Here is a 27,126-nt window from a genome sequence, read left to right as displayed (position 1 = left end):
ATGTTATAATATCTTCCTAGATCTTGGCCATTTCATTTGACATTTAATTATTGTCATTATCAATGAGATTGTATCCAAGTGGCCAGATCCCTTTATTGTGGTCTGTTTGCAGAGAGTAAACTGAGAATTATTATGAAGAATAGGGCACAAATAGGTGTATAGTTGCTATTGGCCAATTCCCATCAGCCCTAGCCAGCATGGACAATGGTCAGGGATGACAGGGGTTGGAGTCTAGCAACATCTGGAGTGCCATAGGCTCCCCATTCCTGCAAAAGAAAAACCACCAATGCATCTTAATTTGGGGTTGAACTGTAATTGGGAAAACATATTTCTTCCTCTATTAAAGAGATACATTGCTGCAAAGTCAGAGAGTTCTCCTTCGGGTCCACAGTTACCTGCTAGCATTAGTTCTGAAGGCAAAGTCAAAAACAAAAAAAGCCCCTGCCCCATTCCCCACCTACCCCAGATTTAAGCACCTATGCAAACAATTGCTGAACATTTTGCTTGTTGATCTGAGCAACCATCTGTTCTGCCTGGATGATAGATCTGGATGTTGCTACCAGATCTATCTGCCAAAACGGTGACTACACAAGAAGACCAAATAAAAGCACAAAGGCCTCAATCTGCAATGAAAGATCTCGCCCAGTTTGGTGCACTGTTAATTTTCCAGCGTAATGTCAATAAGTAGTCATGCTTTCTTCAATTAAAATTAACATTCAATAAACCCATTTCTTTAACAGCCAGGTGTCCGTCATGCATCCTATTCCATACACAGGGTAGGAAAGAATAAATTTGAATTTATTTTTCAAATGTTGATGGCTTCAGGTTTGAGGACACCTTGAAACAGGGGTAGCTAAAGTTGTGGCTTTGCGGGTGCTGCTGGACTGGAGTCAAGCCCAATCAGCAAATGCACAATGGTCAAAGGGATAAAAAGAGACCAGCAATAACTGGAGGAACAGAGCCGTCCCACCCCTGCCTCACGTTGAGGTTTCGTAAGTCAACAAATCCCACTCAATATAATTTGACAAGGAACTATTCAACTCACAAGATTAATCAAGACATCTCAGACAATGAAGAAAGCTCTAAACACATACGGTAGGTGCAGTAAAGGCTTTGTGATTTTACAACTATTGAAGAAAGTCAGATCGTTCAGATTTGCAGATAATACTTTCACATTAATCATTATGCTTTGCATTGTAAATACTGCACAGGAGGGGCAAATCTGAGACACAGGCAGCCGAGATTTGTGGTGCTCCTGGGCTAGAGCCAGAAGGGCCTAGGAAGCTAACAACTATGACATGTGCTAGTCTTTGGTCTTTTCAGACCTGAGATCCATTTTTTCTGCCAACGTCCATCACTGGGCTCACTTACAATTTTTTTACCACAGGTTTCTCTCTTTTTCTCCTTCCTATCTTCCTGCCCTCTCTCTCTCTCTCTCTCTCTCTCTCTCTCTCTCTCTCTCTCTCTCTCTCTCTTTCTCTCTCTCTCTCTCTTCTTGTCTCTTTGCTTTTAAAAAAGTAAATATGAATCTAAAAGGAGGTCACTGCTGGTGCAACCCACTATCTTCCTGCAACTGAAAACCAGCATCACGCAACAAGAATGGGGAACCTTCAGATGTTGTGGGACTCCATCAGCCGCAGTCAAATATCAGAAATGATGGAAGCTGTAGTCTAATAGCATCTGAAGGGCCACTGGTTTCCTAGCCCTGGCATAGACTGATGGTGACATTATGGCCTGCTTCTCCCATTGCCTCCTCTCTAACACAACAGGAAGGAAAGGCAAAATCTCACCTCACTGGAGGTGCCCGGTGCAACAGAAAGGCACTATTAACTACTTGAATTTTGAACATCTAGCACACTAACCTGCAAATTTTGCCACCCCAGAAATAATACCTTTAGGAATAAGAAGGTTTAGCTGAACTGGCAAGACTGAAATAAATATAAAATGCAGTTTTTTACAGGATAGTTTGTGTGTGTGTGTGTGTGTATTATACAATTGCTTAACAGAAACAGTTCACCGTGGGGGGAAATGTGTTTTCTTCGCATGCACACAGACTTTGTGAGCCATGTCTGTACTTCAGAAAAGCTGAAGGGCCTCCTGTTACAAAAATTGGGGGAAATTAACACCAGCTGAAAAGGACAAGCTTCAAATTCAGTGTAAAACAAAAGCTCATGAAAACCAAAGGGTGATATCCAACGATGGTCATACTCAAGAGCTGTGGAATCATAGAATTGTAGAGTTTGAAGGGACTCTGAGGATCATCTAGTCCAACCCCCTGCAATGCAGGAGTAGGCAGCTGTCTCATACAGGGATCGAACCTGCAACCTTGGCATTATCAGCACAATGCTCGATCCAACTGAGTCACTGGAGGCTGGTTTGTTAGGGCAAGTGGGGCAGTGCCCCACCAACTTCAATCTGCCCATACCAAGTCACCTGCCTGCCTTTTCGCTTTCAACCAGTCCAGGGTATTGTGGCACTCCTTTTCAGCTTCCTTTCCCCCCGTCTCAGCATTGCACCTTCTACAACTCAGCAGAGAGGGTGATGGGAACAACACCAGAATAAGTTAGCTCCACCTGTCTTTGGTTCTGGCTCCGCTTACTGTTTGAGCTTCCTGCTTTCTGCCCCATGAGTCTTGAAAGGTGCCAGTTACCACTGCTCAGAGTAGACCGATTCGAAGTCCACTCATTTCAATGGCTCTTCCCTGAGCATGAGTAGCAGTGGACGTCACGCAAAGTGAACTTATTACTGCCTTGATCTACCTGGAAAAAAACAAATTTATTAACGAGGCTTTCAAGTGTGTGGCCCAAAGCCAGAATTAATTTATCTTCTTCTTTTAAACTCATGATTCTTTGGAAGAAGCCCCACAAGTTTCAGAAAGACTTGTGTACCACGGACAGCAATATCTCATTCTTCAGGAGAAAAATTGTCCATGGAGCTCTGAGTGCACAAAGTTGCCACAAGGGAATACTGGTGCAAAGAAGAGACAAATAATTTATGTTTTTCAGTTGGAACCTGGCAGATCATTGGTCTCCTCTGGCTTAAAATAACAACAGCCACAAGTCAAATTCTAGATGTAACTATTGGAGAGAAAAAATTGGATTCTCTGTTGCCCTAAAATCAGCACACTCTGGTAGAATGTTGTGCAGCCCCTGCTTTTTTCAACTAAGAATCTATACACTTGCATCTACTTTTATTCAATCATTTTTTTAAAAAGTCTACAGGTTTAAGAACATAGTTAAAGCTCTCTAATTGTTGGCTCAAAGTGGAAAGTTGGCTCAAAGTGTTGGCTGAAGCCTTAACAGGCATGCCCCGTGGTCAGTTGTCCAATGTCTTACAACTTCCCCTCCTTGAACCCATACTTTTCCTTGGTCTTTCAGGCCCAAATCCAGATGAGGAAGATGCTCACTGAATTTCCCTGTGTTTTTAAAAGGAAATCTATTTAAATATTAGGTTCTATTAAACACGTGTGAATGTGGTTATGTGTGTGGGTGTTGCAGTCTAAGTCAGAGTGGGGTTGCAGTGTGCGGACCAAAATGTAGGGTTCAGTGTAGGGTAGGTGGGTTCAGTGTGTGCTCAGGGTACATGGTGAAGTGGGATATGTGAAAGCAGCTTGTGGGGTTCAGTGTGGGGCAGCTTCAGGCTCCAGTGGGATATGTGGAGGCATTACAGTGTGAGGCAGAATGTTCAGGAGCTGGAAGTGGGTAATGTACGTGTGGTTCTGAGGTGTTGTCTACCCTGACAATTTTTCAGGTTTCCAAGTGTGCCCATGGGCCCAAAAAGGTTAGTGGGCCCTCATCCTGCCACTAGTCAAAACCTCACCACGCCAGGAAAGGATTGCCTTCCTCAGGAAGCCTGAATAAAGTACATCGGTACTTTAAAAACTGGAGCAAAAAGAATCTAATGTCCATTTTCAGCACTTACTGTGCTGTACTTTTATCAACACATGATATTATCTTGTGATGTTATCTGACAAGATATTATCTGGTGATAAATCCCTCCAAATCAAGCTTCACTCATATCCAACACACTTTTGTCAGCCTCCAATTTCCAAAAAAAAAGCTCAAAAGGCAAGAGGAGGTAGAATAAGGATTCTGCTATTCCATTGTGCCTTCCCTGCTCATTTTACTATATCAAATCACCCACACTCAGCATTGTCACAAGAAGAGGATAAAGGCCACCAACAAGGAATGGCAGTGATTGCTTCCCATGAACAGTACAGCTTTAGGCAGATCAAGCCTAAGACTTCTCACAGGTTGGAAAGCAGTGAGAACCCCACCCTCTGCAGTGTCCTCCAGTTGGGGAGTGGTCAGCAAAGCCCTGGAGGAAGCAGACTCACTTCACATAGTGCACCTGAAGAGTAAGGAGACTGCCCTTCTCCCCCCCACCCCCACCGCCTTCCAAGAAGCCCTGTGTGATATCAAGTTATCATGATCACAGCTAGGGATGGAGGAAAAATTCAACTAAGTACTTGTTGGAGGCTAATCTATCAAATTCACACTATCCGAAGCAATATGCAAACTAAAACACAGTCATCCTTTAAAATCTACACTTATCTGAATTTTGCAATGCAGTTCTCCAACCAAATGCATATATTAGGGGAAAGTGTACCTCAAGATGAAGGCGTTTGTGAAAATCATTATATTGGGGAAAAGTTCTTGCAAAAATGTGTGCATTAGTCCAACCTGCATATATAAAAATGTGTTAGGAGAAATTCGCACTAATAAACAACGCTGATGAATTTTTGTGAGGATTCCTTTAAAAAAAGAAAAGCACAAATTGCTACAAAATGTGGAGAACTGAATTTCTGATTGGAAAAACAAGAAACCAAGAGAACCAAAACTGACAGATCCTTCCATCCTTAATCATATCCCTTCTACTACCATCCAACTTGCCCATGAAGTGCCACAGAGGGCAAAAGGTGGGGGCATCACAGATCTTGTTACTTCCTACAAGGCTTCCAGAATGTAATAAAGCAGGACAGCAATCAGTCTTCATTCACAGGTTTATTTGGAGACCCTGCTAATGGGGTTTCAGTTTCCACTTGAAACAGGAATAAATGCCTTCAAACAAAAAAGGAGTCAAAGAAATGAATGGAACCCTGCTTGGTATTAACCCTGGGTTAACACAAGTGTGGACTATACCATAGTTGAGACTGATCAGATAAAGGGAGGAGTTCTCACCAGGGAGGGGAGGAGGAGGAGGAAGAGTGAAAAGGCTACAGGTGAAGAATATGGTGAAATAAGGTTGCCATATTTCAAGAAGCAAAAATCCAGACACAAAAAGTTTTTGAACCCGGACAGTTTGACAATTTCCCAAAATTCTCCCCAGATGCTAATTCCATCATTGGAATCACGTCCAGGAAAATCTAGACATATGGCAACCCTAGGTGAAGAGATCAGCAGAATCTTCGCAGGGTCTACATTATGACATTTCTTAAACAATTTATTATTCTTTTCCTTTAAATGAAATAGAATGTTGCAAACTCATAGCCACAAAGTTCAGGCATCCATTGTTCCAGGTAATATAGACTGGAGTTCTTATTCTGTATACTTTTACCACTCAAGAAAAGGATACTCATTTAAGCACCCATCCAGTGAGAACTATCAGTGCATAATTCATTAAGAATATATATACATACAAGAACAGAGCTTGAGGCTTTGATAATGGGAAAATTATTTTCACCAACAGACCCATCACACATGTGACCTCATAGACTTTTTGAACATGAATTAGGTTGATGCTTTTGAAAGACATGAGCCTGTGAATCAGAAAGCGCAAGTTCTCACCTTCTAAGTCTTCCTTTTCGAAATGTGTTTTGAGAAGGGAGCGTGTTCCACCCGTGTCCACCACTGCCTCCTCATCATTCCTCTGCAAAATAAAATAACACATCAGCTTTTCACTGTGCTGTCAGACTTGGAGAAATACAAGGTGACAAGCATTTTAACAAGATACCTTTTTTCCATCAGCAAAAGAAATGCAAAGAATTTTTAAATTTGGCATTTACAGATATAAAATCTAGCTCCATTTCAGCAAATCTGAAATAGATGATAGATCCATTGATAGAAATAATAAACTGAGGTGTGTGTCACCTTCAGAAGAGCATTCTATTGATTGGGGGCCAGCCCTGGAAAGGCCTGCTCCCATGTGACCATCCTCTGCACTTCCTTCAGGACAGAGAATAGTCTCTGGTGAAGGTTGTAAGGTCCAAGCTGGTTTAAATGGGGAGAGGCGGTCCTCAAATTATAACTGTCCTGAGACATATAGGGCTCTAAAGATCAAAACCAGCACTTTGAATTCAGCTAGGAAACCAGTCACTGACCAATGCAGTCAGGCCAGAATTAGTATAATACATTCAGACATTCTTCTCCCCAATATCACCCAACCTGGTTGCTGAATTCTGCAATAGCAGAGGTTTCTGAACTATCTTCAAAGGCAGCCCCACATATAACATATTGCAGTAATCTAACCTAGGCGTTAAAGGTAAAGGTACCCCTGCCCGTATGGGCCAGTTGTGACCGACTCTAGGGTTGTGCGCTCATCTCACTCAAGAGGCTGGGAGCCGGCGCCGTCCGAGGACACTTCCGGGTCACGTGGCCAGCGTGACGAAGCTGCACTGGTGAGCCAGCACCCGTGCCGCACACGGAAACGCCGTTTACCTTCTCGCTATTTATCTACTTGCACTTAGGGGTGCTTTCGAACTGCTAGGTGGGCAGGAGCTGGGACCGAATGACGGGAGCTCACCCCGCCGCGGGGAATTGAACCACCGACCTTACGATCAGCAAGTCCTAGGCACGAGGTTTTACCCACAGCGCCACCCGCGTCCCTTAACCTAGGCGTTACCAGAGCATAAACAACGGCACATGTCTGGCACCAAGAATGGAGTGAGATCACTAGGTGTCCCTGTGGTAGTGCATGGGGGCACACATTATGCACACAGGCCTCCATCCCAGATAATGACTGGAGCATTTCGCTGTACTTAGCCTTATGCAGGATGACTGAACAAATCCAGTACCAGGAGGGAGAAAAGATGGGTTCCATTGAGACCTATGGGGAAATATTCCCATGCTGACAGAGGCACCTATAGAAGGAGATGCACTGAACACTTTATATAGAAAAATGTGCATGTGCAAAAGGCTTTTGTGAGTGTCAACCATATTTATTGCCTTTAAGAAATGTATGCTTACAAAACAGCTTTTGACTTGCGAGAAGAATATAGCCATGGAGGTAATTACTCTAGGATACTGCACGCACTTTTGTCAGATACCCAAAACATTTAGGGGGGGTGTTAGGATGGATACTTACTGAAACACTCTAAAGCAGCGATTCTCAACCTGTGGGTCCCCAGATGTTGTTGCACTACAACTCCCATCATCCCTGAGCTCTGGCCTTGCTAGCTAGGGGTGATGGGAGTTGTAGTTCAACAACATCTGGGGACCCACAGGTTGAGAAAGGCTGCTCTAAAGAATTAGGGAGCATGTAGGATAAATTACTGTTCCACATTTTCTATAGTGAGATACCAGACTTTCCCTTCAGCGTACTGTATTTTTAAATACCAACATGTAAAAGCCCACACCACTGTTTCATTGCAGATTTGACACTTTCAGGATTGTCAGAATGCAGCATCAAGTATCATCAAGTACTAGCCACGCGTAGTATGTTCTATACTCCTGCTAATGTTCACCTTGACATTTGCAAGAATGGTTGTACTGAAGCAAAAGAAAGACAAGCCTACTCTCTGAACATAAGGGCTAAGAATACAGACAGAAACACATCATTTCAAAGGTTGTTAGAAGTGTTCTCCGCTGCTGAGACAAAGAGAACTCTGATTATTGCCTTGCTCAGCTCCTCTCATTGAAGGGTCCTTACGATGACACAGTCATCCAAAATTGGTTTACTGCTCCCAACGTTTATCTACACATTTGATGCCACTGTCACCCTTCTTCCCTGAATCGTCTGCTTGAAGGTCTTGCTGCATTCAAAACAGGGCAACTGAGGAAAGCGCTCTGAGTTTCATCTGCATAAAATAAACCCTTCCCTCTTCGATGAGCAGTCGAGGATTTGTTTATTTTTAGGGGGGAAAGGCAAATAAGTCCAGATTCTCCAAGTATTATTTTAAAACCACCTCTATTATTATTATTATTATTATTATTATTATTATTATTATCTGACTGCATTAAGGTTAATGGATAGATGTTCTCCTTTTGGCCAGCCCTGTACCACACAGTACAGGATGTGCAACAAAGTAGAAAGCAATTAGTTTTCATTCCAGATTTATATCTTCCCCAGGGCAGCGTGTCATATGCATGAGGACAGCTCTGCCCTCCCTCCCTCTTGATAGAAAAAAACTAAGAGAACGCTCAAATGCATGCCTGCGATGATGCTAAGATTTGGACCAATCAGCTTTAGCTTGAGCAGACAGAGATGAGCCGTTCCAGACACACAAATATTTAATGCAGCAAGCGTGCAACTTTTGAAAAGGGGCACCATTCTTGGCATTAAATCAAAAGCAACAAACAACATAGCACTAAATGTGCCTTAGAAAGGGAGAAAGCAGGATAAATACTGGAAATGAATATGGGCTTATAACATTCCAATGCCCTATTCAGCTATATATTGTTGACTTAAGCAGTGGCTTCACTCCAGTGTATACCTTTGGCACTGCCTGAACTGAGGCATATTAAATGTACAATCAATTGAGCTGGATCGATTCTGCATCAAGCTAGTGGATCACTGCATTAAGCTGACACTGGTTTTGTTCGCTAAACAGTCAGTGAGTTATTTTTAAAACCATCCATGCATTGAGTGATGCAAAATAAAAGTACTTTTTAAAAATATTGCTCTCCCCACACCCCACATTTCTGCAATTCTGAGAATTGTATAATTCCATCTGCATTAGACATTTAAAACAGTGATCATACCACTTTAAACAGTCGAGGTTTTCCCCCAAAGGATTCTGGGAGCTGTAGTTTGTTAGGAAAGCTGAGTGTTGTTAGGATGCCCCTATTCCCTACAATTATCAGAGTTTCCGAAGAGAAGCAAAAGATGCACTTTTGATCAGTGGGCTGGCACTGCACCCCACTGATGGCTTCTGGATGGCAAGTATACCTGCCTGCTACCAGGGCTGGATTTAGGTTTGATGAGGCCCTAAGCTACGGAAGGTAATGGGGCCTTTATATGTCCAGCTGTCCTTTGTCAACAACAAATTGTCACTGTTTTTTGTGTTGAATATATGCTAATAGGTATCTAATAGGTATCTAAAGCCATTTGCACATAACAATATATGTAATTTATCAAAGTAATTGTTGAACTGAAATACAATTAAGAAGAAGTATATTGGGGGGGCTCCAAGAGAGTGGGGCCCTAAGCTACCCATCTTCTAGTACACACGCCTACGTACACACCTGTGCATATATTATTATTGATTTGCCAAATTACAATGGGGGAATGTGAATAAGAACCATAAACACAGGAAACATATAACCATACTAGGATGATGGCTGTCACTGGAAACAGCAAAGGAAGTTTCAAGGGACATTGTGGTAGAACAGGGGAGAGGGGAGAGGCTGCTTTGCCCCATCTCTTAAGGATCAAGTTTTCCATGGTTCACAATATGAGCTCACTGAAGCTTCACAGATCATGGTACTTCAGAAATCATTTCCCCCCTCTATCCCAAAATGATACTGCTACCTGATATAAGGCATATATGCTCACAGGTTACGTAAGGACCAAGATATGCCCTGAGACCAGCGGGTATAGGGCAGTGTATAAATTTAATAAATAATATAAATAACAAATAAATAATCCTCACCAAACTTAGCAAAAAGTGAGTGCAACAGTGAGCTGAGCTACACATTACACTTGCCATGTGATCATCAGTCCAGCTTGGTCTATTCAAAACTTTGAAAGCTCGCTGCCCACAGGCAAAGGAAGCTAAATGGGTTTAGAATTATGCTCACAGGGGAGAAGGCATTGGCCTGCCTTCTCCATCTGTTGTTTATTTTTCATTTCTCTCTTTTTATCATGAATAATCTCCCATAGCCATAGCGAGGAGAAGATTACAGAGAAGATTACTTGGGGAACAGGGAAGCCTCCAGCAGCTTCTCCTTCGAAGTGACTCAGGTTTCCTTGTCTGTATGGAAGAAACCTTAAAAGTTCCAAAACTCAGCCACTTTTCAAGTGCAACAGGTAGCCCAGGAACAGGGAATGTGTGGCCGTCAGCTGTTGCTAGACTGCAACATCCATCTCTTCAGTCCATAGGCCATGCTGGCTGAAGCAGATGGGAGCAAGAGGCCAACAACATCTCGAGAGAAACAGGTTCCCCAGCCCAGATGCAGCCTGTCCCTCATTTCAGCATTAACCTGTTGATAACTATGAAGATAATTTCTTCTAAATATTAGCAAAAATTAATTGAGAAGATCCAGTCCTCTTTTTCAGGTTCTCATGTTAGCACTTTTTTCCCCACAACTGAAGATAACCCTGGCTATACTCAAGAGTCTGATACACTTTCTGTGTGGCAACTTGGTGAGGCCATCATTTGACCATGTCATTTTTCACCCTCACAATGAAATGAGTAATTTCTCAGACTGTAATATGCATTCAATATGCCACACAATCGGGATAAATTTTCAGTCACATAATTCAACCTTGCACAGAGAAGAGCGGTGGTGTGTTACAGCTAAGCCCCATTAAAACCAATGGCATTTCCACATAAATGCTTTGTGGAGATAAGGTTAAGTCATATATTTCCAATTTATACAGCTGCCATTTTACATACCCATTTTAAACTTACGTGTTAGCAAAGCTACTCTAGAATGCTGGATCACTGAAATACAGTGGTGCCTCGCAAGACGAAATTAATCCGTTCCGCGAGTCTCTTCGTCTTGCGGTTTTTTTCGTCTTGCGAAGCACGGCTATTAGCGGCTTAGCGGCTATTAACGGCTTAGCGGCTTAGCGGCTTTAAGAAAAAGGAAACAAACTCGCAAGACGTTTCGTCTTGCGAAGCAAGCCCATAGGGAAATTCGTCTTGCGGAACGACTCAAAAAACGGAAAACCCTTTCGTCTAGCGAGTTTTTCGTCTTGCGAGGCACCACTGTACTGGTGGAATGCCATATTGGATTTACGTACCTGAAACACCATTCTAAGGACCAGTGAATCAAAGTTTGAAATAAGGACCTTATGCATTATATCTTGCGCTGCCCCTTATATAATGAAGCAAGAGAATGATTTTTAACACCTATAATGACAAGTTCCCCTGGCCAGAACCCCTCTGACATGATTTTATATCTCCTCGCAGACAGAGATAAGTATGTGACCTGGCGTGTAGCACTCTTTGCAACTGCCGCTAGGAAAATTAGAGCAAATTATATAGCCGAGGTAGCCACCAACTGTAAAGGAGATGAATTTATTTGACCCTGTCTACAGCAAGCTATATTCTATCTTTATTACCAAACTCCAAATATAATTGCACATTGTATTAATTAACATTATTTTTTAATATATTAGTGGCCATGTGATAATTTTAGCCTATAAATTTTATTGTTTATTGTCTTAACCTGTATATTAAGGTACTTTTTAGCTCTGTTTAGAGAAGGTAATGTCTTGATAATATACTGTATTTTTCGCCCTATAGGACGCACATTTTCCCCTCCAAAAATGAAGGGGAAATGTGTGTGTGTCCTATGGGGTGAATGCAGGCTTTCGCTGAAGCCTGGAGAGTGAGAGGGGTCGGTGCGCACCGACCCCTCTCGCTCTCCAGGCTTCAGGAAGCTCTGCGCAACCCTCGGGAGACGGGCTCCGAGGGTTGCGCAGAGCTGCCTGCAGTCCCGGGCTCAGCGCAGCTCTGCGCAGCCATCGGGAGCGGGGCGCGAAGTCCCGCCGGCTCCCGATGGCTGCGCAGAGCTGCCTCCAGTCCCGGGCTCAGCGCACTTCTCCCCATCGCCAGCCCCACTAGCTCGGGGGACAGCGGGGAGGCGGAGCGCGCCTTCCCGCTGTTCCCCGACCTGGTTCTTCCAGCCCTGCACCTGGGGGGGAAATATTTTTTTTTCCTTTATTTCCCCCCAAAAAAACTAGATGCGTCCTATGGGCCGATGCGTCCTATGGGGCGCAAAATACGGTAAATGTTTTAAGTTTTTTGTATCAATCCAGTATATTTTCTTTTAATTGTTGAATGATTCTGTGTACATTGCGGCAGCCTTTGGCTATGTGCAATAAAACTGACTGACTGACTGACTTGACTCTAGCTGAGGCTGCTAATGAAGCGAGAGACCATCTTGGCTGTAAGTCCTGGAAGACCTGATCCCTGCCTTTCAGGCTATTTCCACTGGTGGGAGGGCAGGGCCCTGACTGACTCCAGCTATAAAAGCCGAGGCTGCTGAATAGACTTTTGGTTTGGCGTGTTGTTTGAGAGGTTGCCGGAGAGAGCGGGGGTTTGTTGCTTTTATTTTTGTATCTTTACTGGAGGAAAGGGGCATTAGGGGAGGAGGAAAAGGGAAAGTTATGTTGAATATGCAGAAGTCCGCTCTCATGACATTGAATACAACCCTTTATGTGCAACTGTGGGCCATACAAATTGTCTGTCAATTAATATAACAAGCTCAGAGAATCCCAAGGTCTCTTATGGCTTCAACTAATTCAACTGATCAAAAACAAACAAATACCTGCCTTGGATGCAAATAAGAACATAAAGCAGCTTTAGGTAAAATAACTGATTTTTAAGATCATGTAATATCATAAACATTTTTTTGTCTTTGGTGGCATGCAACACCACATCCTGAATTTAAATTCCTTCCAAGTTGTAGAACTGCAAATGCCTACATTATTGTCCCATTACAATTATCTCCATCCTTTAATTATCATGTCTCAGGCTTCATTAAACCATCATGTGCTGTCTAAAGCCTTATCCATGCCTATGTACTCAACATGCACAGGGTTGCCTACCAAACTATTTCACAGTTCCAAAGTTTAGCATTGCAGGGAATGGATATATAGAGCTGCCATTTTCCGTTTCGCTCAGTTTCTCATTTTTCCAGTCTTAAATTTAGTTCCCCACCCCCATTTCTGCATGCATTTGCAATTAAAATAAAAAGTCAAGCTAAAAACATGCATGCATTTTCATGTATCTCCTAATGTGCACATTTCCATAACCCATTTTGCCTAGCACATGCATCTTTACAAGCAACTTTATCCCAACAAAACATGATTTTGTACATTACTTTCACTGTTAGACACATTTTGGCTTTCAATTTTTACTAAACAAAAACCCTCCCACACTTTCAGTACACATTCATTGGCTGGAGATCTGCACTGAAAAATTGAGAGAAGTGTGAATTCCAAGGGCTTGTTGCTTTGGTTTGCCTATTATTTGGGCAAATTGGTATTTGGGAGCTCCATATTAAAAGGTGAACCAAATGAAATTTCTCCCTCGTCCCTGTGGTAAGGTAACAATCACAGCTTACAGGCTACACTGAAGCTCAAGTGCATATGTACCTGGTACACTTACAGAGTATGTAGACAAGAAAACTTGGGTGACGTTTGTGCAATCATGACGGAGTTCAGACCACCGTACATATGGGCCATAAAATAACTGCAGTAATGACCTATGTAGTTAATCTAAAACCTGAGAAACACTCTCTAAATTATTCTCTCATTGAACTCTGAGATTCACAGAGAGAATGCCAAAAAGCTTGAAAGGCAGTTGAGTCCATCCTTTTTAGTGAACCAAAGAGGCAGTTAAGTCCAAGCCCTTGCCCCCATCGTCTCTCATTTATCAGCCTACAGATCATCCATCCCAGGGTTGGTTCCAAGCATGGAGAGGCCCTCAGGAAAGTGCCCTCTAGTGGTTCCCCTCTTATGTCAATGCACCATAGCTGTGGGCTTACCTGGCAGTGGATGTAGGAAACTACGAGCAATTCTTAAATAGCCATGACACGTATTCATTATTCATTATCACTCTAGGACACTGTGGGAAATGAAAAAAGCAGCTCCCACTGGGGGTCATAATTTACATTTCTCATAATGCCCTGATGAAAAGGCTGGCTAGTGCCGCCGCCCCCTTCTCTCTCCTTCTCTCTCTCTCTCTCTCTCTCTCTCTCACACACACACACACACACACACACACACTATTACCTCTTACAAGCAATGCCAGTACTTGGCCCCTTTCCATCAACCCACCAATACACTGGGGTTTCTTCCTTTCTTCTAGCGTCATTAGCAGAGCTGCAGCAAGGTACTGAACAGACTTGGGGCACAGGGCCTTGACACAAATTTGGATAAAAGTCTATTTTTAGGCATCTGGAAAAGACTTTTCTCTTTACATGAGCTTTTGCCCTTTGTTTGAAGGCTGGCATTTTGGCCTCTTCCAGCAGGGTAGGATCTTCAAGTCTTGCCCTTTTATCTGTATTGTTGAGTTTTTAGATTTTCATTCAATGTTCTTAATCAATTTTGTGGTAAGCAGCTTGAGGTCACTCTGAGAAAACAACTAATGCATATGCATCATCATCATTAATGTACTGAGTAGCTATGGGCAGGCCAAGATGGCAGGCTGCTGGGGTCTCAATGGCAGTGGACTTTGCAGCATGGCCAGCTACCCATTTTTAACTTAAAAGGGGAAATGGGCAAGAGATCTAGGGCCTGGCATAAAGGATCGAGAGAATAACACCCCTGAGTCATCAGGCTTCTGCACTCAAACATACATCCAGTCCATGCTCACCCCAAATATATCCCTTCCTAGCTTTCATATTAATCTTTCCCTTCTACGGGATTCCTCCTACATTGATTTATTAGCATGTCTCTGCCCAAAATTAAGTATAAATGGGAGTTTTAACAATCCTACAGGATTTCAGATTCTGAGTGTACCAACATGTTCGGGAAGGTTGGATCATTTCCAACCAAATATATCTGAATTGACAGGCAGACTTCTCTGTAAAAAAATGCAACTGTAATTTGGCCAAGAACCACAGGTTTACGCTGATACCTACAGGGATCTGTGTACATTTCCATATTTTATTTCAAACTCCAACTAGATGGTTGCTGTTGTTTCTCCCCACACACCCATAATACATATATATATATATATGTGTGTGTGTGTGTTTGCATGCAGAGGCAAAATGAAACTAACATCATTGCCAAAAAAGAAATCCATTATCTTTTCCATTTGTTTTTCAAATTATGCTGTAGAAAAGCTTACCTAATCTTAGACAACTCATTTAGCTATTTGTCCATTACAATGGGTAATTAACATGTGTGCTGCAGAATCCTATACATCCTTACTCAGAAGAAAGGCCCACTGTGTTCAATGGGGCTTCCTTCCACAATAGGATTGAGGATTGCAGCCTTAGAACATGAACACACACACACACACACACACACACACACATTAAAGGGGGAAATTGTATTGGATAACAGTTCTTCTGGCGTTTCCATGCACAAGTGCATATACTGGAGAGAAAAAACCCTCAGCGCCGGTAAAAAAGAAGCTAAGGTTTAAAAATAAACTGGTATGAGTCATGCACTCCAGGCTATCTTAATTCCAAATTAAAATGCTCTGACTGCATAAGGAGAATGCAACTTGGTGCAGCTTATGTTTGCTCAAAAACAGTGATTTGCTGCTGTACCACAGTCTTCAGAATTGAAGAATTTTCTAGCACTGCTTACTTTATACAATTATCCATTTGTAGAAATTATTCATTTAATATCATAACATTCTTGGGAAGAGAATATTATTCCCATTACTAATGAGTAACCGATGAGAGCTAGGAAGTTGTCCAAAGCTCTTAAGGGTGATTTGAACCCCATTCCTCCAGATATAAACCAAGCAATAAGTCTGGTTTATATTTACATGCAAACCAGAAACTTCACTGAGAAGTATGTTGATATAGATTTCACCGTTTGTATGTACCCTAGCCTCAGCGCCTAGGACTTGCCGATCGAAAGGTCGGCGGTTCGAATCCCCGCGGTGGGGTGCGCTCCCGTTGCTCGGTCCCAGCGCCTGCCAACCTAGCAGTTCGAAAGCACCCCCGGGTGCAAGTAGATAAATAGGGACCGCTTACTAGCGGGAAGGTAAACGGCGTTCCGTGTGCTGCGCTGGCTCGCCAGATGCAGCTTGTCACGCTGGCCACGTGACCCGGAAGTGTCTGCGGACAGCGCTGGCCCCCCGGCCTATAGAGTGAGATGGGCGCACAACCCTAGAGTCTGGCAAGACTGGCCCGTACGGGCAGGGGTACCTTTACCTTTACCTTTATGTACCCTTTTACAACATTTGTGAAGTTGTAGACCACCAATACAATTATGAATCTGTCTTCATAAATTGGTGAGACTATCCACATCATCTCTGCTACATGGTCTTTTTGATGGCGCATGCTGAGAATCAAATCTGGGACACACACACACACCCCACACACATGAAAAGTATTAGCACTGCCACCAAGCTAATCTCATTTACCACCCCCTACCTTCCTTCTGGCTAGGTCAGTTTAATCTTGGAATGCTACAAAATATTACAGGCAGATAAAATAAGCTCTTAAAAGCTACGCTGCTAGAAACACAAGAAATTCTCACAACAGCACCATGCTTTCGCAGGTCAATGGAGCACAAGACAAATTTCCTTTAGAAAGTCCTTTCTATGTAGAAATGTCTACAAAACCTACATGCATCAAGTACATGTAGCATTTGTGTCTGTTCTGTTATGGGTAAATGTGGCAAGAGTATAGGTAAGTACCCAGAGTACTGGATTCCACAGCAGAATAGATACCTGTGCCATTGAGAACTATGCATGGAATTTATGCAACAGGCCACAAATCAGCATGCAGTTTCCGAGTAACAGGTTTAGTGACTGAAAGAATCTGGGATCCCAAAATGTTTCGTGAGCGTGATTGGCCATACATCTTCCTCCTTTGCATTTTCAATTTTGGAACAATTTTGCAAGCAACATGGCTCCCTGCAGGACAGAGCAACATGTTTAAGACGGCCCCGAAGTAACCATTGAAATTATTAGGCATGGCTAACTTCAGTCTATCTGTTCCAAGGGGTCTACTCTTGAATTTCCTTTCATTCATTCAATTGTTTTATTTGTGTGCTGCTTTTCCACACACATGAAATTGTGCTCAAGGCAGCTTACGACAAAGAAGCAAGGATACATTTCAAACAAACGCTGCAAAAACCATTTCATAATAGGACTTCCGGAGGTGGCGCCATCGGCAATGGCGGATTCCCTCTAGTCTTGAGGGAGTAGCTCCTCGGAAATCGGGTCTTGCCGCTAGGGCGAAGCGGGGACCCTTTCGAAAACCACAGGCGGGTGAAGCCTGTGACCGTGGGACTCGGTGGGCACCTTTAGCGCCCCCCCAACTTGCAAGGGAACCCTGCGAGGGGTTCCGGAGCAAAACGGGGAGTTTGGCGCGGTGCTGAGAGTCGATCGCTTCTTCCGTGGAGTGAAGCTGCGCAGCTGTTGCCGGAGAGCGCTGACCTCTTTTCCTGTGACAATTCGGCTATTAAACAACAACCTGTGAGTAGGTCAAGCTTTAAGATTGGAGGCTAAAGGAAAAAGAAGGCTTAATTTGGCACTGAAGCGGGAAGGTGCAAACAGGAAGTCCACCTTCCGTTTTGTATATAGATCAAAGCAAAGACTGTTTAAGCTAAGACCGGGAGAGGTGCGTTAAAAAGACTCAAATCGAAACGTCAAATCAAAAGAATTCCCTCCCTGAATTGAAGGAGAGGGGAGGGAAGAAGGGAAAGTATTTTCTGCCTGCAAAAGAAAGGAAGGAAGGAAGGAAGGAAGGAAGGAAGGACAAAAAAGGGAATAAAGACCACCACTTAATCCTTGGGAACGGATTGCCAAGATTAATAGAACTGCTGTATTGAGAGTCTCATTATTTATGGACAATGTAATTTTCTGACAGCTAACTCTGCAAGTGAGATACTTTTGAAGATCTTCTTAGGACTTGAAACTGTTGCTTATTTTGTTGAAGGGGGACTTTTGAAAAGTTGGGAAGATACTCTATTGCACTATTATTGACTGTTACTGTGTCCCCCTAGAGTCTCACTGAAATTGTTACAACTGGTTGGGGGATTTTCCATTTCTAACCAGCCAGGGAAATTTCCACTGCAAAACAAGCCTGACCGTGGGACTGACCTTGACTCTCAGACAAAGTGTTATGGAGGAAAAGATAACAAGATCGGGCAAGGTTAGACTCCAACAGACTAGTGTAGCATTGCAGGAGCGCAGAGCATCTGCATCTGGCCCTCCTGCACCACAAGGGGAAGACCCTGTACAAGCTGGGGCAAAAGGTATGATATCGGAAGAAGGATTTACTTCAGTTTTAAGTAAAATTTATGAAACTTTGGATAAATTAAGCAAACAAGTTACTGAAGCGACAAATAAAATTGACCAAAACACTACAAGCATTAACAACTTGGGGCAGAAGGTGAATTCAAATACAGAATCTATTGAAAAACTGCTGCAAGAATCTATATCAAATCAAAAGACAGCTGAGGAAGCAAAAGAAAAAGCAGTGGCTGTAGAGGAAAAGATAACACCGATATGTAAACAGCTTGGGGACTACCAGTCACAGCTTGGGGCCCACCAATCACTTTTGTCTATGATTGAATTGAAGGAGAAGCAGACCAATCTGAGGATTAGGGCGGTACCTGAACTTGAGAAAGACAGCCTAAGTGATTTTCTAACACAGGAATTTGCAGACTTTTGGAAACTGGATGATAAGCAAGACTTTAAGATAGTAAGTGCTTTTAGACTTGGAAGAGGAGGGAGAAAGAACAGGGTGAGAGACTGTTTGATTACCCTTCGATCAAAAGAGGAGAGAGATAAAATATTGAGTTTGCACTACCAGAATACCTTGGAAATAAACGAATCAAGAGTGGAGATATTTAAGGACATTCCGAAATATCTTTTGGACCTTAGGTCTAACTACAGAGATTTGGTGGCCCTGCTGAGAGGTAATAGAACCATCTTCAGGTGGGAATTCCCCCAAGGCCTATCTTTTACCTTTAAATGTAAAAAGTTTAAAATAAGATCAGTGGAGGATAAAGAAAAATTTCTGAGAGAACACGGAGAAGACCTGCAAAAAGGAGGTGAAGAAGAGCCAAGAGCCTTAAGACTAGGAATATCAGACAAAGTATCACTACCTTTGGGATTGGACAAGTTAGAGAAAGTGATACCACCGTCAGAACAAGAGGAATTACTAGGAGCAGTTGGAGGAAAAGCAAATTAAATACAGCATGTCTCTGCAACTATTAAGCCGGAACATTCATGGACTTAACTCCCCGGAGAAAAGGAAGAAAGTCTTTCATTTATTGAAAAAGGAACAACTGGACCTGATTTGTTTACAGGAAACACATGTGATAAGGCTACACAGGAAAGTATTGATTAATAAAAGACTGGGTCAAGAGTTTATTTCATCAGACAAGGTTAAAAAGCGAGGAGTAGTTATTTATGCAAAAGAGAGCCTATCACCGAAATTTGTTTTTAAAGATGATCAAGGAAGATTTGTAGCAATTGAAATTCAAACACAAGGATAAAAATTTTTGATAGTAGGAGTATATGCACCGAATGAGGGGAAATCTGAATTTTTTAAGAAGTTGCATGAGACTTTGCTAGATTATATGGACTATAACATTATTTTGATGGGAGATATGAATGGAGTGGTATCCACAAACATGGACAAGTCGCAGAGACAGGTAGTTACCAAAGATGGCAGACTACCAAAAACTTTTTTTTTGAATTGACTGACAATATGGATTTGATTGACATTTGGAGAATTAGGAATCCCTTGGGTAGAGAGGGAACCTTCTTTTCTGAAGCCAAAATGACGTGGACAAGAATTGACGAAATCTGGATAACTAGAGGACTGGCACCTAAGACTCGAAAAGTAGAGATCTGCCCTAAAACGTGCTCCGACCATAATGCCGTGAAAATGGAGATGAAATTAACACCAACCGGTTCCTTCAGATGGAGGATGAATGACACCTTGTTTAGAGATCAAGAGGTTATTAAGAAGGCCCAAAAAACCTTGAGAGACTATTTTGAGATAAATTTGAACACTACCATTGAAAAAAGAGTAATCTGGGACGCAAGTAAAGCAGTTATGAGGGGGTTTCTGATTCAACAGAATTCAATAAAGAAGAGAGCTCAAAATGAGAAAAAAGAAAAAATTTTGGGGAAAACAAAAGAGGGCGAGAAGAAATTGACAGTGAAACCAAATTCACAAGAGATTCTGAGAGAAATAAAGTTATATCAAGTGCAATATATGAAGATGATGAATCAGGAAATTGAATGGAAAATTAAACAAATGAGACAAAGGACTTTTGAATCGGCCAATAAATGTGGGAAACTGTTAGCTTGGCAAATGAAAAAAAGACAAAAGCTTAACACTATTACTAATTTGGAAGTGGAAGGAAATAACATTCAGAATCCAGTGGAAATTAGAAAATGTTTCCAGAGGTACTTTAAACAGTTATATACACAAGGGCCTCAGAAAGAGTTTGATATAGACCAATTTTTGAAAACAAATGGATTACAAAAAATCTCTCAAGAAAACAAGATAATGCTGAACTACAAAATTACAGAACAGGAGGTAGAAGGTGCCATTCAGAATATGCAGTTGGGCAAATCTCCAGGGCCGGATGGTTTAACCTCAAAATATTATAGAACTTTGAAGGACTGGATAATTCAACCACTAAAGGAGGTTTGTAATGAAATTTTGGAGGGGGGGGAAGCGCCAGAGTCGTGGAAAGAAGCATATATTACACTTATACCGAAAACTGAGTCTGAAAAGACACAACTCAAGAATTACCGACCCATATCCCTGCTTAATGTGGATTACAAAATATTTGCTGACATTTTGGCCAAAAGATTAAAAAAAAGTATTAGTGGAAGAGATACACAAAGACCAAGCTGGCTTTCTCCCAGGCAGACACTTGTCTGACAACACGAGGAATATAATTAACATTTTGGAGAAGTTGCAAGTGGACATCAACACTAAAGCAGTTTTAATTTTTGTGGATGTGGAGAAAGCCTTTGATAATATTTCTTGGAGCTTTATGAAGAAAAACCTTCAGGGGATGGGGGTTGGTCAAGGGTTTGAAAATGGTATAAGTGCAATTTATTCAGAACAAAAGGCTAAATTAATAGTTAATAATGTGGTGACAGAGGAATTCAAGATAGAGAAAGGGACACGACAAGGCTGTCCAATTTCCCCATTGCTCTTTATTTCGGTCCTGGAGGTTTTGTTAAATATGATTAGAAGGGACCATCTGATCAAAGGTATAAAGGTCGGAGCTAAACAATATAAATTGAAAGCTTTTTGCAGATGACTTAGTATTGACTTTACAGGAGCCAGAATCTAGTACTGAAAGAGTATTAGAACTGATTCAAGAATTTGGTCATGTGGCAGGATTTAAGTTGAACAAGTTAAAAACTAAAGTCCTTGAGAAAAATTTAACACCGATTGAGAAAGAGAGGTTTCAGAATGAGACAGGTTTAACAGTGGTTAAGAAAGTGAAATACCTGGGGATTAACATGACAGCTAAAAATGGGAATTTATTTAAAGACAACTATGAAAAATGTTGGTCAGAAGTGAAAAAGGACTTAGAAATATGGTCAAATTTGAAGCTTTCCTTGTTGGGTCGAATTGCTGCTATAAAGATGAATGTATTGCCAAGAATGTTATTTTTGTTTCAATCATTACAAATTTTAGACAAAATGGACTGTTTCAAGAAGTGGCAGAGAGACATTTCTAGATTTGTCTGGCAGGGCAAGAAGCCCAGAATAAAATTTAAAATACTAACTGATGCAAAGGAAAGAGGTGGATTTGCCCTGCCAGACCTTAAACTTTATTATGAATCAGCAGCATTCTGCTGGTTGAAAGAATGGCTGCTTCTTGAGAACACAGACATTTTGGATCTGGAAGGTTTTAATAATGTTTTTGGGTGGCATGCATATTTGTGATACGACAAGGTTAAAGCGCATAAAGCATTTAAAAACCATATTGTCAGGAAAGCATTTTTCAATGTCTGGATAAGATACAAAGAATTACTTGAAAATAAAACCCCAAGGTGGTTGTCACCGATGGAAGCAAAGGCTCAGAAAAAGCCCAATATGGAGGCCAAGTGGCCTAAATATTGGGAAATTTTGGAGCAAGAAGGAGACAAATTGAAATTGCAGAGTTTTGAGAAATTAAAAGATAAAGTGTGAGACTGGCTTCACTATTATCAATTAAGAGAGGCTTATAATTTGGACAAAAAAATGGCTTCCAGGTTGAAAAATCAAAGTTGGAAACAGAATTGTTAGATCCCAAAACTAAGATACTTTCAAGAATGTATAACTTGCTGTTAAAATGGAACACTCAGGACGAGACGGTTAAATCTGCTATGATTAAATGGGCACAGGATGTTGGACATAACATTATGTTTGCTGACTGGGAACAGTTGTGGACCACAGGTATGAAATTTACGGCATGTAATGCCCTAAGAGAGAATATTATGAAAATGATTTACAGGTGGTACATGACACCAGTCAAGCTTGCAAAAATCTATCATTTGCCCGATAATAAATGTTGGAAATGCAAAGAAACTGAAGGTACATTCTTTCACCTTTGGTGGACGTGCCCAAGGATTAAGGCTTTCTGGGAGATGATCTATAATGAAATGAAAAAGGTATTTAAATATACCTTCCTGAAGAAACCAGAGGCTTTTCTTTTGGGCATAGTCGGCCAATTGGTGCCAAAGAAGGATAGAACTTTTTTTATGTATGCAACAACAGCAGCAAGAATAATTATTGCAAAGTATTGGAAGACACAAGATTTACCCACCTTGGAAGAGTGGCAGATGAAGGTGATGGACTATATGGAATTGGCGGGAATGACTGGCAGAATCCGAGACCAGGGAGAAGAGTTGGTGGAAGAAGATTGGAAGAAATTTAAAGACTATTTGCAGAAATACTGTAAAATTAATGAATGTTAAAATGATGTTGGATTGAAAATAAGCGGTATTGGTAACAAGGTTAATAAGAATATGCAAATATGGATTGATAATGGATGAAAATGCATAGTTATAATAGGTTAAGATATAGAGTTAAGATAAATGAAAGAGGGTAAGGATTTGCTGGATTGATTATGTAAATAGGAATACAAAAAGGGGAGGTGTGAGGAGGTCAAGGAAACAAGCAAATGAGTTTAAAGATATTGAAAAATGGATTTATTTTTAAATTTTTTCTTAGCTATTTGTTTTTTGTATTTTGTATTTTCTTTTTTTTCCTTTTATGTATTTTTTGGTAATTCCTGTATTTTTCTTGTTATCTTTTTTCTTCTCTTTTCTATGTTTTCTATGTTTTCTATGTTTTCTTTTTAGTTTGTTAATTTTTGTTTTAATTTCCTTTATTTTGTAAACCTATGTTTTTTGTAAAATGCTAATAAATATCTTATAAAAAGAAAAGAAAAAAAACCATTTCATAATAGCATGGCAAAACAATACATAGCAACAATTTCATAGCACAGCAAAACAACAGCAATTTTGTAACAGCATAGCAAAGCAACAGCAAATATAATAGCATACAGTACAGGAAAAAAACACATTCCAATTCTATAAACATAACATTATTATGTAAACAACATGCAGCATCCAATAGCAAAAATAATAAGGAAGGTTCATAGCTGCACCTTGGTCCTAGAAACATCCCATGATACTGCTCATGATCCTCTCCTTGTCTTAAGTTTGCCTTAACTGGATCCTACCCTCAATTTTTGATAAAATGTAGAAAAGAAATAAGGTCATAAACTGCAGTTTTCTCTTTCTATACGTATAGGCAAAAAGTGCACTGTCATTCATATTAGTTTACTATTATTATTATTATTATTATTATTATTATTATTATTATTACTACTACTACATTTCTACCCTGCCCTTCCTCGCTCAAAGGAACCCAGAGCAGCATGCCAAGCTTCATTAAGTGATACAACTTCCTTTACTGAATCTTCATTATGTCTGAATTGTTCTTGTTTCTTAATCCTGCCACGGTGAATGACAATAGCCTTTTATTGTATCTGCATTCAAGACTTTGAATTGGAGGCATGCCAGATACATCTTCAGTGACTGGGTAACTTCTGATTTACAAGATATGGGACCCAACGCTGATGACAGACTGGAGACATGGGGAGACCACATTTAAAGAGAAGAAAACTGCTGTCCGGGGATTCTGCACAGAGCTGACACTGCAGACAGAGGAGAAATGCCAAACACTAATGAAGACTGAAGTAGCCTCAGCAAATAGCTACCGGTAAGTGATGCAACTGTGAAGATGAGGACCAAGAAAGGCATGGATCCAAGCAGCCGACTGAGAGCCTTTACACTACCTAAGGTCTGTTCCAAACTTAGTAGTCTGTGCCTGAGAGTTCTATGCCTTGCGCATCATATGTGACCCTTTGGCTCTGGTTGGTTATGTTGTTTTATTGCTGTTTCTGTTCACAGTATAGACAGGCAGAAAATTTCTTTTGACGCAGTGCCTGAACTCAGACGCACATTGTGTATGCATCATTTATTGGACTGATCTAGCAAGTAATTCAGGAGGCTGTTTCTATGGATGTGTGTAGTTCAATCAGGGCAAGAAAGTGTGGGGCAAGGCCCACTTTTCCATGTATTTATTTACCAGTTTACATAAAATTAGCACAATAGTAAGCATCAATGAAGTCTCTATATATTTGAGCCCTGGCATCAGAAGCAGCTCACCGGATGGGAGTAGAGGCACTCTGCTAGCTTTCCAGCTGGTGCTTTTTGGGAGGGGTGAAGAGGTCAGCACAAAGTCTCAATGTACCAGCAAAAACAAACTGTACTTCCTGCTAGTGCAGTTGCACCTTGCTGGCCTCCCCACCACCTCACCTTTCCCAGTAAGGCAGGAAGCTGGCGTAATGGCTCCATCCCACTCAGCAAGCCATTTCTGTCTGGCATTGCAAATTAATTCCAGGCTGAGCTTTAGAATGGAACCCCAGGCATGCCTATTCAAAAGTAAGTGTCAACATGGCTTAGTCCAAGAGAAGTGTGCTGTCAGTCACCTCTACCTCCAGCAAAGGTAGGACCCAAGTGTTACAGGAGGTTTAAAAGAGGGGATCCAAGTTCAACAGGTTTGAGAGACACAGCCACGCACAAAAAAAAGAATGTGCCAATCATGGCAGAAAGCCATCTTGCTCTGGTGAATTAGATTCATTCTCCCCAGATGTGCCAGAATGATTTCTGCAAAGTAGCTGGGGAAATATTTATGGCTCGCAGAAGTGTCACAAGGTTCATTAATGCTTAATAACATTCATGCATGGTTTGCTGTTACAGCAGAGTGCCTATAGGAAGACATATTGATGAGCTGCCCTTAGAACAGCAACCTTCCATTACAGATTACTAGATAGAGCAATAAGCACATGACTGATATAACAGACTGAAGACCTGCAGTCAAAGATTTGTCTTGTTAGTGCAAATCAATATGTGAAATTCACAATTTCTCCATTTCCTCTGACATCTACCACTTCAACCTCCACAGCTTTCTTGCCACACTATTTTCATCCTGTCCAAAGCAGAAAGGCCCAATTACTCCCAAATCCCGCCTGAGGTTTTCCTCCATGTCCTACCCTTGTCTTCCACCCATTTCCCTCATAACTCTTATCATTTGACCATTGTGCCTTCACATTTCTGCTAGCTGTCCTGTCTTCCCTTCTCCCTTCATTCCCTATGCATCTGGGTCATGCTGGGTCCCAGCTGTACTTCAAAACCAAAGTGTCCTTGCTTGTCCAGCATCCCATCTCCAAACAACTGCATGCCTTGTCTGCTTTCCAGACGACAGCAGACAGTCCCTCATATCTCTGCACCTCTGCCCTTTACCCTTCTCTCACAGGAAGTGAATTGTGTATCCACATTCCTTCTGGACCATTAGAACATTTATTAACATCCCATGGCATCATAGCAGCTGAACTGGTTGCTAGAGAGGGGGTTCAAAGCAAGCAGACAACACAAAGCAGGTGTTAATCCTTGTAGGTAAGATTGTTCAAATGTTCAAAAGTATGTATGTGGGCTTATAATGTGAAGAGGGTGCACACACAACGTCTGCCCCATCATCCCTGTGCATGCCAGCTCTTTGAACCTATGAAGGTGACTCAAACTACATTTAGTTAAGCACATTTAGCATCCTCCCTATGAACCAGAACTCTGTACGATTAGCTTCTCAATAGACATGAGGAGTCTAACCACATTCAGATGAATGCAGGTTGAATCTTCCTGCATGTTCAGTATGCAAAGGTTGGGAGAGGAAGGTGCAGAACACTTAAGATATTTCGGAAATGGTGCGCTCACTATCTAATAGGAGTGCTCATGCATTCATCTGACTATTTATTTACAAAAGCATTTATTCACTGCCATTTCATGAACTGTATGACAATATGCAGGAAATGAAATCATGAAACACTATTTTTAAAAAACAGTGCATAACAATCATTCAGAGGACCGGCTAATCAAGAACGTTTTAAACAACTGCACAGACCTGCCGGCATAAAAAGGTCTTCAAGGAAGTCAAAAGTGAGGATGCCTGCGGAATCTCTGCTGGAGAAGCCTGGAGTAGGCTTCTGTTGTTACAGCTTAGCCCTCTTCTTCCAGTGTACAGGACACTGATTTTTTTCGCAAAACACTCAGTTCTGACACTGTTTGCATTTTCAAATCACTTCATAGAGATCCCACAACAACTTTAATTGCTTGTAAATGATTTGTTTGTTTGAAAAACTAGCCAGCCAAATGCAATATGCTTGGAAAATACAGGTCAATGGTTTCCACTGGAAACCCATTCCCCAGTTCTACAAATCCTCCAAACCCCCTGGCCCTGCTCCCCTTCACTGCTGCTGCCTGTTCACTTGCCTTGGGCAAGCAGAAACAAGAGCAAGGAAGAGGAGCCTCCACACAGAAGCAGCTCCCCTGGTGGGATGGAGCTGCCACTGTCCCTTCCTGGGACAGAGAGTGAGAAACAGAGGAGAAGATCAGCACCGTGTGGGAACATTGTTAGTAGCAGTGGTTGGGTTGGAGACTGAAACTCGGAGCCACAGAGAGCGAGAGTGAGTAATGGATTGCTTTCAAGTCATTTCTGCACCGGGTAAA

General features: G+C 41.7%; 1 protein-coding gene across 7 annotated transcripts in view; it reads right to left on the bottom strand.

Annotated features, from left to right (window-relative positions):
- SLC4A10 (solute carrier family 4 member 10) overlaps positions 1 to 27,126 on the bottom strand; it is a 170,801-nt gene that overhangs the window by 93,383 nt on the left and 50,292 nt on the right. For all 7 annotated transcript variants that reach the window (XM_053408138.1, XM_053408183.1, XM_053408147.1 and 4 more), the window contains one exon: positions 5,787 to 5,868. In XM_053408138.1, coding sequence (XP_053264113.1) covers positions 5,787 to 5,868 — 82 coding nt within the window. The remainder of the gene's footprint in view (positions 1 to 5,786; positions 5,869 to 27,126) is intronic.

The sequence above is a fragment of the Podarcis raffonei genome, chromosome 1, assembly GCF_027172205.1.
Source record: "Podarcis raffonei isolate rPodRaf1 chromosome 1, rPodRaf1.pri, whole genome shotgun sequence".
NCBI lineage: Eukaryota > Metazoa > Chordata > Lepidosauria > Squamata > Lacertidae > Podarcis > Podarcis raffonei.
Note: the sequence above shows the minus strand (reverse complement) of the source record. Positions and strands in the feature narration are given on the sequence as shown.